This window comes from Oncorhynchus masou, chromosome 28 (assembly GCF_036934945.1).
Source record: "Oncorhynchus masou masou isolate Uvic2021 chromosome 28, UVic_Omas_1.1, whole genome shotgun sequence".
Lineage (NCBI taxonomy): Eukaryota > Metazoa > Chordata > Actinopteri > Salmoniformes > Salmonidae > Oncorhynchus > Oncorhynchus masou.
Window position 1 is genome coordinate 59,173,988 of NC_088239.1, and position 18,560 is coordinate 59,192,547.

Genomic DNA, 18,560 nt, shown 5'->3' on the forward strand with positions numbered 1-18,560 from the left:
GTGTGTGTGTGTGTACCTGGTGATGTCGTAGACCATGAGAGTGTGTGTGTGTGTGTGTGTACCTGGTGATGTCGTAGACCATGAGAGTGTGTGTGTGTGTGTGTGTGTACCTGGTGATGTCGTAGACCATGAGAGTGTGTGTGTGTGTGTGTGTACCTGGTGATGTCGTAGACCATGAGAGTGTGTGTGTGTGTGTGTGTACCTGGTGATGTCGTAGACCATGAGAGTGTGTGTGTGTGTGTGTGTGTGTGTGTGTGTGTGTGTGTGTGTGTGTGTGTGTGTGTGTGTGTGTGTGTGTGTGTGTGTACCTGGTGATGTCGTAGACCATGAGTGTGTGTGTGTGTGTACCTGGTGATTTCGTAGACCATGAGTGTGTGTGTGTGTGTGTACCTGGTGATTTCGTAGACCATGAGTGTGTGTGTGTACCTGGTGATGTCGTAGACCATGAGTGTGTGTGTGTGTGTACCTGGTAATGTCGTAGACCATGAGTGCGCCCGCGGCCCCCCTGTAGTAACTTCGCGTGACGGCCCTGAAGCGCTCCTGGCCTGCCGTGTCCCAGATCTGCAGCTTGATCTTCTGGCCGCTCACCTCGATTATCCTTGTGCCAAACTCCACGCCGATCGTATGGGGGCAGTCTGCCATGACTGGAGGAGACAGAGAGATGGGAAAAAGGCACTGGTTGTTTGGCTAGGCAAGAAGGAATCTCATGAGGTTCCCCTAAATCCTACAGAAATTTATTTAAATTAAAGATGGCAGTGGAATTAATTCTCACATATTAACAAGAGTCATGAGGAGCCTCAATGGAATGAACCTCCCATCATGCAAGACTGACTCAGTAGATAGAACACTTCCTCAGCCTGCCTCGTCTCCCTCCCTTCTCTCTGGAGTATGAACAACCCGAAATTCCTTTTTGTAACTGTCGCAAAGCTAACTAAAAAGCTGCATTCCGTGTCGGGGGGCTAGGGTCAGTTTGTTATATCTGGAGTACCTCTCCTGTCCTATCCGGTGTCCTGTGTGAATTTAAGTATGCTCTCTCTAATTCTCTCTTTCACTCTTTCTTTCTCTCGGAGGACCTGAGCCCTAGGACCATGCCTCAGGACTACCTGGCATGATGACTCCTTGCTGCCCCCAGTCCACCTGGCTGTGCTGCTGCTCCAGTTTCAACTGTTCTGCCTGTGATTATTATTATTTGACCATGCTGGTCATTTATGAACTTTTGAACATCTTGGCCATGTTCTGTTATAATCTCTACCCGGCACAGCCAGAAGAGGACTGGCCACCCCACATAGCCTGGTTCCTCTCTAGGTTTCTTCCTAGGTTTTGGCCTTTCTAGGGAGTTATTCCTAGCCACCATGCTTCTACACCTGCATTGCTTGCTGTTTGGGGTTTTAGGCTGGGTTTCTGTACAGCACTTTGAGATATCAGCTGATGTACGAAGGGCTATATAAATACATTTGATTTGATGATTAGATCAGACTGACTCAGTAGACAGAACACTTCCTCAGCCTGCCTCGTCTCCTCCCTTCTCTCTGGAGTGTGATTAGATCAGATTGCTGTGATTAAGCTGTCTCTCTAAACCTAACGTCACTGAGCCTCTCACATTAAACCACTATCTTTCCTGTCATTTATTCATCTTGACAAACATGCAGAGCAGACAGGGGGGCACACTAAACCATGTGGAGCAGACAGGGGGGCACACTAAACCATGTGGAGCAGACAGGGGGGCACACTAAACCATGTGGAGCAGACAGGGGGGCACACTAAACCATGTGGAACAGACAGGGGGCACACTAAACCATGTGGAGCAGACAGGGGGCACACTAAACCATGTGGAGCAGACAGGGGGGCACACTAAACCATGTGGAGCAGACAGGGGGCACACTAAACCCTGTGGAGCAGACAGGGGGGGCACACTAAACCATGTGGAGCAGACAGGGGGGGCACACTAAACCATGTGGAGCAGACAGGGGGGGCACACTAAACCATGTGGAGCAGACAGGGGGGCACACTACAAGATTATTCTCTTGGTCGTGAGGATTCTCCATACCATGCGGCCAAAACAATGATGTGATTAGACTTAACGTACCGAGAACGAGCGGTGACTCAAAGCAGTCGCAAACATTTTTTTGTCAGATATTCATGCTTGCCATACAGAGTTGAAATTAGAGGTCGACCGATTAATTAGGGCCGATTTCAAGTTATAACAATCGGTAATCTGCCTTTTTGGACGCCGATTACATTGCAATCCACAGGTAGACTGCGTGGCAGGCTGACCACCTGTTACGGGAGTGCATCATCAAAAAGGACCTTGTGGCTGCAAGGAGCCACGGTAAGTTGCTAGCTAGCATTAAACTTATCTTACAAAAAACAATCAATCTTCACATAATCACTAATTAACTACAGATGGTTGATGATATTACTAGGTTAACTAGCTTGTCCTGCGTTGCATATAATCAATGCAGTGCCTGTTAATTTATCATCGAATCACAGCCTTCTTCAACTATGCCAAATGGGTGATGATTTAACAAAAGTACAATCGTTGCACAAATGTGCACAAATGTACCTAACCATAAACATCAATGCCTTCCTTAAAATCAATACACAGAAGTATATATATTTTTTTAAACCTGCATATTTAGTTAAAAGAAATGCATGTTAGAAGGCAATATACATCACACTGTATATAGACTTTTCTCTTGTATTATTGACTGTGTGTTTGTTTATTCCATGTGTAACTCTAATTTATTAGAGACTAAATTGATTTTGCTTAAAGGTAAAATAAAGTGTTCATTCAGTATTGTTGTAATTGTCACTATTACAAATATATATTTTTTATTTTTATTTTTAAACAGCCGATTAATCGGTATCAGCAAATCGTAATTGGTTGACCTCTAGTTGAAATATTTAGCCTGTGAACAGAGGTATAAAATATATCATATTTGCTTGTGAACAGAGGTATAAAATATATCATATTTGCTTGTGAACAGAGGTGTAATGATTTGACACTGGCTTTGGTTAAAGGCAAGTACAAATGCATACTAGTAGTCACATTCTGGGTGATGTGATACAACGTCTGGCGAACTCTCAGTGACTTTTGCTGGTCACCACGCTCAAATGTTCATTGCACATCTCACACTACAAGGTAGGGTGGCAGGTAGCCTAGTGGTAAGTGAAAGGTCGCTGGTTCGAATACCCGAGCCGACAACGTGAAGAGTATGTTGATGTTCCTTTGAGCAAGGCACTTAACTCTAATTAGCTCCATGGGCGCCGTACTACTATGGCTGACCCTGTAAAAGAACACATTTCACTGCACAATTTGTGTGACAATACATTTTAAAAAGCATTGCCGATTGTGCTGATAAAATCAAGCATGTGAATATATCGGCATGTCTGGGACTACTCAAATAAGGCATCGGTAGGCTTCAGATTGTCTCTAACCCACTCACATTAAACGACCACAGGTGACGGCCGCGTGGCCTGAGTAGGCAACGACATGGGGATTTTGTCTCCGATCTCAAAAACTTGTCTGGGACAGCTTAATCAAGGCCAAAAGCATTTAGTGTACACCCAACTTTACTGTAACTACACTCCCTCATTCCCCTGCTCAATCTCCCTCTCGCTATAAACTACCATACAGAACAGCCTTCCTGTGACACAGCTAGCACTAACTGAAAGTATAAACAGAACCCACACATACAGTACGACAGGCACATCCAACCACACAGAAAAATCAGGTGCTCTCGATCGTATACAGACACTTCACCTCCATTGTGAGGCAACAGAGAAGGCAGGTGGTATCAATTTCAGACTGGCAGATCAGCCTGCCAGTTGGTTTTTACCACCTGCGTTTCAATGTTACCCAGTGGCAGGGAGGAAGCCTTCAAACCTGACATTCAGCATTGACAAAGCAGCAGCCTGTTCATTTAGAGCCACGTCTATGGGCCACTTGTATGACGAGACTGTGCCATGCAGGATGAGATGCGAGATAGACCAATGAAGAGCAGAGCATCTGCACATACTGCTGCTAATACTGCCATTAAAAAAAAATCATAGCAAGGCGCTAAAATAGAACTTGGTTCTATATTTGACACTTGACGCTCTGCAAGTCCTGCCTCTCCCATCTCCTCATTGGTTTTTAGGAGCATATACCCACGTGGGTGATTGAAAGATGAACTGAGGTCCACACTCCAGTCCAGTTGGTAGTGGTAATGGACTTTAAAAGTTGGTTGCCAACCACCATTTAAAGTCCACAGAAGGAGAGATTAGCTAGAAACAAATTAATTCATCCGATTAATTATCGGAGTAGAAAACACACAATTGTGTGTGACTCAAAATTCTACAAAGATCCAGAAAGAAAAAAAACGAGTGCATTTCGGGTCAAATAACAACCCAATGTTAATGTTGAAGGACAAATTAGCTAGCAACAGCAAGCTAGCTAGCTAAATGGCCATGAATGTTTGTGTTTCGACATGTCCTCTAATTTATATAGTTGGTTCAGAGTTTGCGTTGCTATTTCAACCTGCGTGTCCTGATCGTGTCTGTGGTGGATGGACAAAAATCAACATACGCGTGATGACAGACGCAGACTCGTGCCCGGTCGAGTCAGTGTGAGTCTGATGGCATCAGAGGGGATTTAGAGTCGGAGGGTTGGGTCTGTCTGGAGTCAGTGGGGAGCTGGGATGTACTTACATTTCTTCTCTGTGAACTGATGAAGCAAACACGACTTCCCTACCCCCATGTCCCCTATGGAGAGAGAGGAGGTGTTAGGATCCATGTTCAATCTCAACATAACATACAAGATGGAGACTATAATTTTTTTGCAGATGTAACTTATTTCCTATGTCATATCTAGGGAGTTTTCCCTGACCACTTGGTCTGACCAGGAAAGACTCTGGGCCCTAGTTGTAGCAGAGAAAGAGCATCTTCCCTCTCCTCTTCAGACATTATTAACAGATTCTATCTACACATGCGAGTGCACTTGTATAGGCCTGCAGGGCTTTGACTGAGTGGAAGGCTGGTATGGTTACCTCCAGTCGAGTGGGGGAGAGGAGAGCACCTTTTGTTTGTTTTGGCCTATACACTAATGTCTGCTCTAGCTATGGGGCTAAAGTGGTGTGTAAAGTGTGTGTGTGTGTTGTATGACCACGTTTGGTCATACAAAAGAAGAACATGACAGAGCCTTTTGGCTGTTCTCAAACAGGTCCACAATCAGACAAGGAAGGGAAATGTGTTGACATTAAGGTGGGGCTTTTAAGGCCTCAATGCACCACAGTAAACTACCTACAACTAGTTGGAGAGATGTTGAGATAGTGATTTAACTGCCCTGTTTTAAAAAGGTCCCAAACAGATGGGAAAACACTATTTGGACAAGTGGACCACCTCCACAAATGTAAGCTATTTATGCTCATTACTTACTTTCTGTTAGTAATATAGACCAGACAGAAGGAGAGCAATAATTAATGTATTCGTGTAATTAATTTATTAGCCTGCTCTAGTACATTGTTGGTTCATTATAACAAACAATTTAGCTTGGCTTAGGCTAGCTTCCTGGGAAAACAATTATTGATGAAAATGATTCAAGTCACTTTAGGTGGTAACCTCATACTATATACAAATAAGCTGCCGTGATAGAGGTCATGGGTAGGGCCTGGGGTTTTAGTCTCTAGTCTCCTGATGGGTACTCTTCCAGGGCTTGTGTAGGGAGAGCAGCAGTAGCGTCTCACTGAGTTGTGTACTAACTGCAGCCACTGGGCAACCAACATACAGCACAGTAGTATACAAATACAGGCCTCCACTCCACTCCCTCAGCACACTTACCAATGATGATGTATTTGAAAATGTAGGAGTAGTTGTACGGTGCGGTGGCCATTGTGGCTCTGAAAGAGAGAGAGAGAACGCTTATAGGATTCAAAGACAGTGTGTTTGTGGCTCTATGAATCAATTCTATCATGCAGAAACCACACATTATCAATACATTTTGTCTGTCGACATCAATCACAATCCCATTTAATTGTACAGTGCTTGGGCTGACCACACAATTACAGTGCCTTCAGAAAGTATTCATACCCCTTGACTTTTTCCACATTGAGTTACAGCATGATTTCAATTGATTTCTCACCCATCTACACACAGAAACTCCATAATGACAGTGAAAACATGTTTACAAATGTATTGAAAATTAAATACAGAAATCTAATTTACCTAAGTATTCACACCCCAAGGGATCAATACTTTGTATACGCCTCTTTGGCAGCGATTACAGCTGTGAGTATTTCTGGGTAAGTCTAAGTGCTTTCCACACCTGGATTGTGGAACATTTGCCCATTATTCCTTTCAAAATTCTTCCAGCTTTGTCAAATTGGTTGTTGATCATTGCTAGACAACCATTTTCAGATCTTGCCATAGATTTATGTAGATTTAATTCAAAACTGTAACTCGGCCACTCAGGAACATTCACTGTCTTCTTGGTAAGCAACTCCAGTGTTGATTTGGTCTTGTGTTTTAGGTTATTGTGCTGCTGAAAGGTGAATTCATCTCCCAGTGTCTGGTGGAAAGTAGACTGAGACAGGTTTTCCTCTAGGATTTTGCCTGTGCTTAACTCCATTCCGTTTCTTTTTTATCCTGAAAAACTGTGTTGGATTTGCCCCAAACATAAAACTTTATATTCAGGACAAAACGTTCATTGCTTTGTCACCTTTTTTGCAGTATTACTTTAATGCAAACAGGATGCATGTTTTGGAATATCTTTGTATTCTGTAAAGGCTTTCACTTTGTTAATTAGGTTAGTAATGTGGAGTAACTACAATGTTGCTATCATCCAGAAGGCAAGGTCAGTACAGGTGCATCAAAGCTGGGACCGAGAGACTGAAAAACAGCTTCTATCTCAAGGCCATCAGACTGTTAAACAGCCACCACTAACATTGAGTGGCTGCTGCCAACACACTGACACTGACTCAACTCCAGCCACTTTAATAATGGGAATTGATGGGAAATGATGTAAATATATCACTAGCCACTTCAAACAATGCTACCTTATATAATGTTACTTACCCTACATTATTCTTCTCATATGCATACGTATATACTGTACTCTATATCATCGACTGCATCCTTATGTAATACATGTATCACTAGCCACTTTAACTATGCCACTTTGTTTACATACTCATCTCATATGTATATACTGTACTCGATACCATCTACTGTATCTTGCCTATGCTGCTCTGTACCATCACTCATTCATATATCCTTATGTACATATTCTTTATCCCCATACACTGTGTATAAGACAGTAGTTTAGGAATTGTTAGTTAGATTACTTGTTGGTTATTACTGCATTGTCGGAACTAGAAGCACAAGCATTTCGCTACACTCGCATTAACATCTGCTAACCATGTGTATGTGACAAATAAAATTTGATTTGATTATGTTGTTGATCCATACTCAGAGTTTAATGGGTTGATGGGGGAGGCTGTTTTAAAGTCACCATCGACCTCATGGTGAAATCTCTGAGCGGTTTCCTTCCTCTCCAGTAACTGAGTTAGGAAGGACACCTGTATCTTTGCAGTGACTGGGTGAATTGATACATAATTTTTTATTTTATCCATCTACCAATAGGTGTCCTTTGCGAGGCATTGGTAAACCTCTGGTCTTTGTGGTTGAATCTGTGTTGGAAATTCACTGCTCAACTGAAGGACCTTACAGATAATTGTATGTGTGGGGTACAGAGATGAGCCAGGCTTTTAAAAATAACGTTCAACACTATTATTACACGCAGAGTGAGTTCATGCTACTTATGTGACTTAAGCAAATGTTTACTCCTGACCTTATTTAGGCTTGCCAATAACAAAGGGGTTGAATACTTATTGACTCAAGATATTTCAGCGTTTCATTTTTAACTAATAAAAAATAAAATTGAGGAACAACTCCTCTGACATTAAGGGGTACTGTGTGACAAAAAAATCTAAATGTAATCATTTTAAATTCAAGATGTAACAACAAATTGTGGAAAAAGTAAAGGGGTGTGAATACTTTCTGAAGGAACTTTCTCTACTGCAACATTGTGTCTAGCTGCTCACCACTGCAACATTAGGCCTATGGATTTATCAATATGGTCAGTATTGTCACCATGTCTCAGAATGTACTATACAGACAGAGCAGCTGGTTTGCTGTCTGAGAAATAAACAGAATTCTAGGTAGTATGAATCATTCCTGATTTCTCAAGATTCCCATCATGTGATTTTTCAGTTAGAAGGCAGGCCCAGCAGCACTGATCACTCAAACATATGGGTAGGATTCAACCTCGTCTCAAAAACCCCACCCTAGGCAACAATAACTAGGGTCTGGTTTCAATGATGGACTCCTCTGGCAACTTCGATAAAGGAAAAATATTTTTCAGGGGTGGGTGTTCTTCAGAGACAACTCTCCCAACAAATCACAAGGCAGACATGCTAGAACGCTGCGTTCCGAAACCAAAAGTTTACAAGCTAAACCTTTAGAGGTTTTAGTAAAGGTAGTAGTTGAGGCAAACTAGCCACTTGTGAAATGCACTCATTAAAAGTAACCTCTGATCTCCCTTTTGCTAGATTATTTGGTATTTTATTGAAACGGATAAGGTAGTGACATCGGCAGTAATGTAGTTGCTCTATGCCAAAAGAGTCCATCATTGAAACCAGCCCGTCACTGTTGTGCCTAGGGTCTGGTTTGAGACTAGATTCAACACAGCTGGAGATGAAACTATCTGACCACAAAGTCAACATACAGTCAGTATCTTTAACTCCAATATCTATATGAAATGAATCTACATGGCCTAACCAAACCAATGTCTGTCCATCAAATCAGCATGAAGTCATCAAGCTTCAGACAACTGACACCGGCTTCGTCCCAATTAGGCCATCTCTTGTTCCTCCCAAAGTGTGCACTTGCTCACTGCCCTTCATTGATTTGAAAGGAAATGACTGGAATAAAAAAAATATGGTGGAAACTCTCTCTAGCCCATGCCTTCACCAATCTAATAATTTTAGATTTGATGGAAGTTGTGAACACGTGTACACTTCAGGATAACAGAAATATAATTTGGAGTCGGGACGTACTTTGTGGGCAGGTTGTGTAAAAGGACTAGACAATGGCCTATGCCTAGATGAGGAAGCGAGGCCAAACAAGTACTCTCAGGGAGGCTGCAAAATCAGGCTGAGGCTCATCATAGATCACACATGCACGCACACACGGAGAGGGCCTGTCCGGGGAGTTAATCCAAGAAGCCGTAATCCTATTTACAACAGAACTATGGACTGTAACAAGATGAGATGCAGCAGAGCCAGACTCCTCGTTATTACCATCCCATGATGAACCTACAATCTGTAGTTTTCCATTACAATTAGGGATATGACAAACAGACAATTTTGCTTAACATTTAAACCAGGAGTTGGAAGCGAAATTGTTTTCTATTAGTTTCAATCTTAACAGAAACAATTTATTTTGTTCCTAGAAATTCTGCGATCGGGGAGAGAGCGAGAGGGTGGAGGAGCCGAGGAGGAGGCTTTGCTTGAAGTGCTGGGCATCTTGTTATGACATGCATTATGGAAGTGGTGTTGGAGGGCCAGTAGGAGGCACTCTTTCCTCTTGTCTAAAAGAATACCCCAATTCCCCAGGATAATGATTGGGGACACTGCCCTGTGTAGGGTGCCGTCTTTCGGATGGGACGTTAAATGGGTGTCCTGACTCTCGAGGTCATTAAAGATCCCATGTCACTTATCGTAAGAGTAGGGGCGTTAACCCCGGTGTCCTGGCTAAATTCCCAATCTGGCCCTCAAACCATCACGGTCACCTAATAATCCCCAGTTTACAATTGGCTCATTAATCCCCCTCTCCCCTGTAACTATTCCCCAGGTCGTTGCTGCAAATGAGAACGCGTTCTCAGTCAATTTACCTGGTAAAATAATGGATAAATAAAAATAATCTGAATTAGACCCACAGAATTATACCTACGAAGGAGCGGCTTCTATGGAGGAACTTGAATATCTTTGAACTTCCAACCAGAATGAAAATAAACACGGCTTACCTTTTTGTAGTTAATAAATCCAATTTGAAACATGATAACTATAGTTTCCTTAATTAGCATTGAACAAGTTAGTCCATTGTTCTCTAATAAAGAATCTCTATTCCTAATTTCTGAATCACGCTTGTAATGTCAGTAGACTCCAGTAGCCTAAATTTCGGAGGAGGTTGAAGCCTACACGCACTGGCAAAGATTTTCAGCTAGCAGGCAGACACTGGAATAAGACAGTGTGAAGGCATTGCATAGGGGCTTTGCTGTGTTTTTTTGGTGGCCTAAAATAAAAAGTTTAAAAAAAAGTGTTATTAACCAGTTCCCATGCTTTTAAAATGACGGTTCTGTTACAGGACAGTATATATCACTTTCGTTCCCGGTTCTGATCCTCAATTTTGGTTCCAAACACTGGTTTAAAAAACAGACATTATTTTTTGTTTGTCTGTAAAGGAATACCGCGTCTGAAACTCGACAAACGTCCATCACCAGGCAACCAGAATTGTCAATCAAATAATCTCAAACTGTCTGTGCATAGACTTTCTGCCTGCACACAGACAGCCCTCTCCTAAAGAAATTACCTTAAAGTTAGTTAAATACTGTGACATACCAAGACATTCAGTAGAAACAAAAAATCTTCTGCTAGGAATCGACTCCTAAAGATTCAGTATTTTGGAACAAAGGAGACTTATTAGCCACCGTACTTCTGAGAACGGAGAGCCGTCCACTCTAGGAGCTCAGATACAATAATTTAATTACCAACTTTTGGACAGACAAGCCGTCTTCATCAGGGTATAATGACAAACACTGCGGGTCACTAGTTTATATAGTGTCAAATGACGCACAGGTGTCTGTAATCATGGCCGGGTGTGCCCTGACATCATTGGTTAATTCTCAGATATAAACATGAATGGATAGCATATGAACATAGATACAATTTGGCTACGTAGACCTACAAACATATACAATGAAGTGCAAAATCACAACAACCACAAGAATGGCTTCAGATCAAAGTCTACGTTGAGACCGTACTTCCGAGAACAAACACTTGCAGCTTTCATAGCGAGCTAGCAAGGGACAGAGAGCGAGCGGGGAGAGGCACAGTATAGGCAGGTCAGCCACCAGGCAATGTCTCACAACTTCAGTAAAGCAGGGCCTATCATCAAAGAATAGGCTAATATATTGTACACGCAACAGACCGAAGACTAACGATGCGAGTGTGTTTAGCGATGAGAGAGCAGGCAAGCAAGCTGCAATGTGATTTAAAATTTTAAGGGGGGAAAACATTTTTCCATTAGTGATATTTCTTAATGTTAAGGATCCCAGATTTTGCTTAAAAGTTTAAACATTCACACCCCTAATTACAATCTCTAGGTCAGCAGTCAAATCAGTAAAATGGTTAGTTAGATAAATAATAACCAATTACGAAATGAATGTCAAATTTGTGAGGTTAAATAAATTAAATTTTAAAAACGCGTACCCCCTTGTTTTTCCATCATGACAAAGATAGAGAACTTCTCTGGAGATGTAGCCTAATCTCACTCAATGAAAGCTAGAACTGCATAGCACCAAATAGGTGTTTATGTTGGGGTTGTTCATTATCATTATGCACCATGTTCAATGGAGTCTTTCCTAGCCATGGGGGCTCCCACTCTGCCTCATAAACCTCAAGCAACAAACTGCTCTGAGGACTCACCGAGTAAAAGGGGTGTGACAGTAGTTTACAGAGGAGTCAGTCCACCTCAAAAAGCACAAGGAGACGCACCTTTCCATAGAGGGGTTATAAAAGTTACTATGGCCAAACCGGTCGGGCGTTACAGACAGTGTTGTGAGAAGACCGATTTTCAGGATGTCTCATGGTCTGACACTGCTCTAGCTCTGCCACCTTTCACCTCAGGCGTGGAAGGGCGACATCGGCGGATTGAGACGCAGCTCATGCAAAAAAATGTTTTTATGTCTCTAACTTAAAACTAAGAGATTTTGATGGGGATTTTTTATATTATGATAATTAGATTTCGACGGGGATTTTTTATATTATGATAATTAGATTTCGACGGGGGTACGGACGTCGACTCTAGGGGGTTAAATGGATAACATTTTCTTTGTAACTTTGGGTAAAAAGCTTTTGCTCATGATGAAAATGCATTGTGTGGTCGAGCCAGTCCTCCATGAAAGCAATTCAGCTTGTCCTTCAACCCAACTCGACCTTGAATAGTCAAAAATGGCAGCTCTCTGTATGGTGCAATTCTCATATGAAGACTTTTCTTACAAGCCCAAACGTTGATGGAGAAATCAGCAAGTGACTAAAATGCTGTGACAACCCTAATAAAATACAATTGTAAGGCAGTCATTATATTTTTCAATCAAATTCTTAGAAAACATGTTGTGTGATTAGTGACATTTACCATTACACCCAACCCCATTGGAAATCACTATACAATGTGTTAGGGATTTTTACCATTGAAGACCATAACATCGAAACCATTATAACGGCTTTAGTTTAATGGGTTTGCTTGTTTCCCAATCGCCAAGAATGGTATAACTTTTTTTCTGGTTAGGCTATATAGATCTCTGACACCCTCTTCAGTAAACTATGTATTAATTTTTAATCACAGTGCTTATAGCATCAGACAAGCTTATATAGTTGATTTGATTCAAACATAGGGTGTGTCTATATATGGAAAACACACGTCTCGGTCGGCCAATATATATTTTTTTTGTGTGTGTGTGTGGGGGGAGGGTTGAGAGCTGACATCTGTAATGCAAGTCAAATTCAAATTCAACCACCCTGGATAGTAGCCTATAAAGTACAACCTGTGAATACCAGTGACTAAGTCATCTATTATCATGGTAATCCCAGTGTCCCATTTTGTTTCCCTCTATCCGGGAAATTCCTCTTTAGCCTGTGGTTAAGTACACAGTAGTTATAACGGCATTGCAGTTAAAGCAGGTTTGTAGATTCAAATCGCTATGCAACAGAGCCTGGTGCCAACCAGAAAAAGAGCTGTGCTATGGCCTGCTGTTCAACGACCAAGTTTACCTGCTAAACAATTTAGCACTGTGACAAATGCTTCCGTTTTGAGCTAGGGTGAATTGAGAGAAGATGGGAGAAGGTGAAAGACAGAAGTAGAAAGTGAAAAGGAGACCGGGGAGCTGGATGAAGAAAAGGGATGCTCTCATTGTGATTTGCAGAGGCAGATTGAGTAAACTACACAGGGAAGAGAGAGCAGTGTCATCCAGAACAGATGCGTGCTAATTGGCTGAGTGGGGTAATTCCAGGTTAAGGTGTCATCTAACCCTTTTCCTCTCAGTACGTGGTTGGTCAGAGACCCTTGGGGGCCACACACCCCTGCAGCAAAACACTCCCCTTTGCAGCTCTAGCTGCTTGAGAAACAATAGTGCAGAGAGTTCAGAAGAGAAGCTGTGGGGTAAACAAGGACAAAGGCAATTGATGAGGTAGGGGAAATCATGTACTTAGGGTGTGGGATAAGCTCTGGTGAGGGATTTGATACACTGACCGTGAAGTGGTCTACCACACCTGACTGCTTTTCTAAGGAACCAATTTAAACTGGTGGTAAAACTCTTTTCCCCTGCTGTTAACAACTGTGTCAGTGGTGTGTGAGGTCCTGACTACTTGCTTGCCTTGCTGCTAACCTGACTGCCACCCCTCACATGACCCTCTTATGTGGTGCCACCAGGCTCATATGTGAGAGTTTCTCCATAAGGCGGCAACTATACGACTACAAGAGCCTTACACACACAAACACGTATATTCTGGACACTAACGCTAGGCCCATTCCTTCTTTGGGTAAATGATGGGGGAAAACTCCCCTTTTCCTGAGTGAAGCCCAGGTGGACTATCCATCAAAGGAGAGGGCGATTGAGAGCAGCATGTGACCAAACTGCAGTCTCAATGCTTATCCATCCACTCACACCGATTCATAAAACATCACCTCTTTCTTTTTAATCACATCCATTTCCTGTTGTTGAACAAATATAAAAACCGGTGTCACACACACATATGGGCTGTTTGCTCTCTTCTCTGACTCATTGCCATATTGTTATGCTGTCACACAACATCCAAATCCTGTGGTAAATTGCACATGCCTTTGGGTTGTGATCAGAACCAAAGGCAGAGATGGGATGAACAAAACACTTGCAGAACGTGTTTTTAATCAACACACATACACTGCATTTCTTTTCATTTACTGTGTGATGTGCAATTGTAATAAGGGATTTAATATAAATACAATTCAAGGCCAAGAAAATACCAAATGCCTCTGCTCATGTCACACAGATGGGTATCTTTCATATGGTGACAATTCTACATGAATACATTCATATTCCAACCTAATCAAAGCCTAATTTGTATCATAACAAATATATATTTATGTGATTATGAGCTGGCTGAGACGAGGCCTAGATAAGGATGCATGGTGTGTGTGTGTGTGTGTGGGGATATTATTGTTTTGACAATATTATGTTTGCGTTAGATGGCTGTACCTACACCATAACTCCAGCATTTTTTCCTTCATAGCTTGTTCTCCATCTTTTTAAAAAGGAAGCCAATTTGTTTTACTCATGGCTCTCCCTTGTCCCTCTGCAGAAGACTTATGGTGAGCAATATGTTTGGAACATCGAATCTCAATAAAATCACAATATAGAATTGGAATACATATAATATCGGTACCTAAGTATCGTGATAATATTGTATTGTGAGGTCCCTAGTCATCTGTGTGATTACTGGATAGCTGGCTGAGCTACTGAACAAATATATAAATGCAACATGTAAAGTGTTGGTCCCATTTTCATGAGTTGAAATAAAAGATCCCAGAAATGTTCCATACGCACACACAAAAAAAAAGTGCACCAATCTTTTTGGATCCTTGTTAGTGAGCATTTCTCCTTTGACAAGATAATCCACCTATCTGACAGGTGTGGCATATCAAGTAGCTGATTAAACAGCATGATCATTACACATGTGCACCTTATGCTGGGGGCTATAAAAGGCCACTAAAATGTGCAGTTGTGTCACACAACACAAGTTGAGAGAGTGTGCAATTGGCATGCTGAATGCAGGAATGTCCAACAGAGGTGTTGTCAGAGAATTGAATGTACACTTCAATACCATACGCCGCCTCCAACATCGTTTTAGAGAATTTGGCAGTACTCCCGAGTAGGGCAGCGGTCTAAGGCATTGCATCTCAGTGTAAGAGGCTTCACTACAGTCCCTGGTTTGAATCCAGGCAGTATCACGTTCGGCCGTGAGTGGGATCCCCATAGGGCGGCGCACAATTGGCCCAGCGTCTTCCGGGTTTGGCCATCATTGTAAAAAAAGTATTTGTTCTTAACTGACTTGCCTAGTTAAATAAATAAAAAGTTCAATAAAAATTCAATAAAATTACATCCAACCGGTCTCACAACCACAGACCACATGTAACCACACCAGCCCAGGGGGGTGCTGAAGAGTATTTCTGTCTGTAATAAAGCCCTTTTGTGTGTTTGTGGGGGGGGGGGGGGGGGGGGGGGGCTTAGACCGCTGCCCTACTCGGGAGTACTGCCAAATTCTATAAAACGATGTTGGAGGCGCCTTCACCCTTCCAGGCCCACCCATGGCTGCGCCCCTGCCCAGTCATGTGAAACCCATAGAGTAGGGCCTATTGAATTTATTTCCTTCTATGAACTGTAACGCAGTACAATCTTTGAAATGGTTGCCTTCATATTTTTGTTCAGTAAGTTAATAATGATGTACTTTGATGAATTACACAATATCGCATTACAATAGTTGGCTTGTGACTGATCTTTGGCATTTCAAGTAGCTACACGCCTGATTATAGCTAGCTACATGAAATGGAAAAGATTGACAAAGTAATTTAGCTAAGGATTCAGCACCATCCATCAGCTGGCTACCTAGCTGTCGGGCTAACTGATGTTGTTAACACAAACCGTGGAAACGTCAGTTGGTGTCTGTTGAGATACCTGGCTAGCTAACATCTATTTATTGTAGATGATTGGACGCTAGGAGAAATGTATATCTAGCTAATTCAGGCAACGGAGCTTGGAGAGAGGTGGGTAGCTAATTGGAGTAGCTACATTTCTAGCTATGACCATAACATTTGGCCTAGTCTCGTCGTTAGCTATCGTCACTGACCTGCTAGCTAACAAGCTAACTAGCCAGCTAGAAACAAGCTAATCATAATGCGTGTCATCATTTATTGGCTCTACAAATAGGTAGCAAGATAACTATGTCGGTCAAAAAGACAGTAACGTTACCATGATGAGCCGTGATAACTCTAACATAAACTAGCTACCTTAAGTGAAATGTTGCGCCAACAATTGTGATAGGTACTGAACATTAGCCAACTTACTCTTCCGGTCAGCTAGCTCGCTACTTATACTAGATAGTTATCGAAATTCAACAGCCTGTTCCCGAAATACAGATAGACCGAAAACCACAATGGCTAGCTAAAACCACGGGAACTGAAGAATGGTAAAAACAAATATATACAAAGCAAAATACGTTAGATAGCTAGTAGTCACCCTTCTAGTAAACGTTGCCAATTTATGATACTCGTTGACTGGAAAAGTTAACTACTGGTTAGCTAGGCTTGACAGCTAGCTGCCGTGTTAGCAAATTAGCGTAGTACGTTAGCTAGTTCTTAGTTTACTATGTAAGACAACATATTTACAGTTTTATAAATGTGTTATATGTGGATACGAGCACGTCTATGTCGTGTTTTTGTTCTCACCGGGAATTGTCGGTTTTATGTCTTGAGCTGCTCAGAAGGGATCTGTAGGTTATCCTGCCTGAAGTATCTGCCTTGGCTGTCTATCCAAGATGGCTGCTTGCACTGCACAGGGTTTCCTATGTTGTATATGGGCTTCTTGGACAAAGGCACTGCGGTATAATAAGAACTGGATACTGCGTCCAAGATGTCCGCCCGTTGTTTTCAAGGTAATCTACTCACGTTCTCATACGCCAATTCATAGACCGTCTATATCCGGGTTGCATCCGGTTTATACTTATTAAGCAATAACGCCTCAATCACACTAACAGTGTTTCTTGCGCAAAATAGTACATAGCATCATCTGAATATGTGCAACAAAGTTCGGCATTCACTTTCTGCTACCATGTGAAGCCGTCTATGGGTAAAGTTTGACGCATACCTTCAATAAATCCAACGTATGCACCACACAGAACGCATTGCAACTGCCTCTGCAACCAATGCTGCAAGGCAAACACAGCATTCCATTGGAAATTAATGGTACAGTACCGCCTGGTGTACCAAACTGGGCCACTGTCGGTGGGGTCGAGGCGTAAGCTCCGAGGGGGTGCGGTATAGGGCTAATAATATATGACGGCTAAGGGCTATTTCTTATGCGTAGCTCAATGCAGAGAGCCTGAATATAGCCAATGGTGGTATATTGGCCATATCAAATCAAATGTATTTATAGAGCCCTTTTTACATCAGCAGATGTCACAAAGTGCTTCTACAGAAACCCAGCCTAAAGCCCCAAACAGCAAGCAATGCAGATGTAGAAGCACAGTGGCTAGGAACAACTCTAGAAAGGCAGGAACCTAGGAAAAAACCAAGAGAGGAACCAGGCTCTGAGGGGTGGTCAGTCCTCTTCTGGTTTTGCCAGGTAGAGGTTATAAGAGTACATGGCCAGATTGTTCTTCAAGATGTTGAAATGTTCATAGATGACCAGTAGGGTCAAATAATAATCACAGTGGTTTTAGAGGGTGCAACAGGTCAGTACCTCAGGAGTAAATGTCAGTTGGCTTTTCATAGCCAAGCATTCAGAGATCGAGACAGCAGGAGCGGTAGAGAAAGGGAGAAAGAGGGAGAGTAGAAAACAGCACTGTGGAATAAGGTAGCATGTCCGGTGAACAGGTCAGAGTTCCGTAGCTGCAGGCAGAACAGTTGAAACTGGAGCAGCAGCACGACCAGGTGGACTGGTCATATGAGTCACACATTGTGTATGAGAGAGAGAGAGATTGTGTTTGTGGTGATATATTTCTATAATAATGGATTGGAGAGTTTGTGAGTGGGTACCTGTTTAATGGCATCTGGTTGACATCAGATTTCATTAATTAATTAAATTAAATCCATTATTAAAGGGGTAATTTTGAATTGGTACATACATTTTTTTACCTTAAAAGTATTAATATGTAGCCATTGATTATTGAATGTAACTTTTAAATGCCTTATGAGCAAAGGTCTTACCCCATCAGAACTCAAATGTATGCATGTTTTACTCCATTGTTTGTAAACAATGTAATTTTTTAACAAACACTGTATATCTTCAAAACATGGTTAAAACCTGTATATGATGCATGCTTTTTGTTTGGTTTTGGGGTGGGACTCTGTTAGAGTATGGGGGAGTTGGGGTTTGATTTGGTAGGGGATCCGTGTGTTTTGCCCTCTACCTGTTCTGTCTGTGTTATCTGTATAATTATAAATAAGGCCCAAAAAGAGAGTGGCAGGGAGAACACTTTGGTCACACTTTATTT

At 42.1% G+C, this 18,560-nt stretch overlaps 1 protein-coding gene across 1 annotated transcript in view; it reads right to left on the reverse strand.

Annotated features, from left to right (window-relative positions):
• The window catches only part of rab14l (RAB14, member RAS oncogene family, like), a 46,262-nt gene extending 29,241 nt beyond the window's left edge, over positions 1 to 17,021 (reverse strand). Inside the window, exons 1-4 of the mRNA XM_064942774.1 lie at positions 16,795 to 17,021; positions 5,818 to 5,876; positions 4,690 to 4,743; positions 467 to 644 (exon numbers count right to left, since the gene is read on the reverse strand). Of these exons, the coding sequence (XP_064798846.1) occupies positions 467 to 644; positions 4,690 to 4,743; positions 5,818 to 5,869 (284 nt within the window). The 5' untranslated portion in view covers positions 5,870 to 5,876; positions 16,795 to 17,021. The remainder of the gene's footprint in view (positions 1 to 466; positions 645 to 4,689; positions 4,744 to 5,817; positions 5,877 to 16,794) is intronic.
• Between the last annotated feature and the right edge of the window lie 1,539 nt (positions 17,022 to 18,560).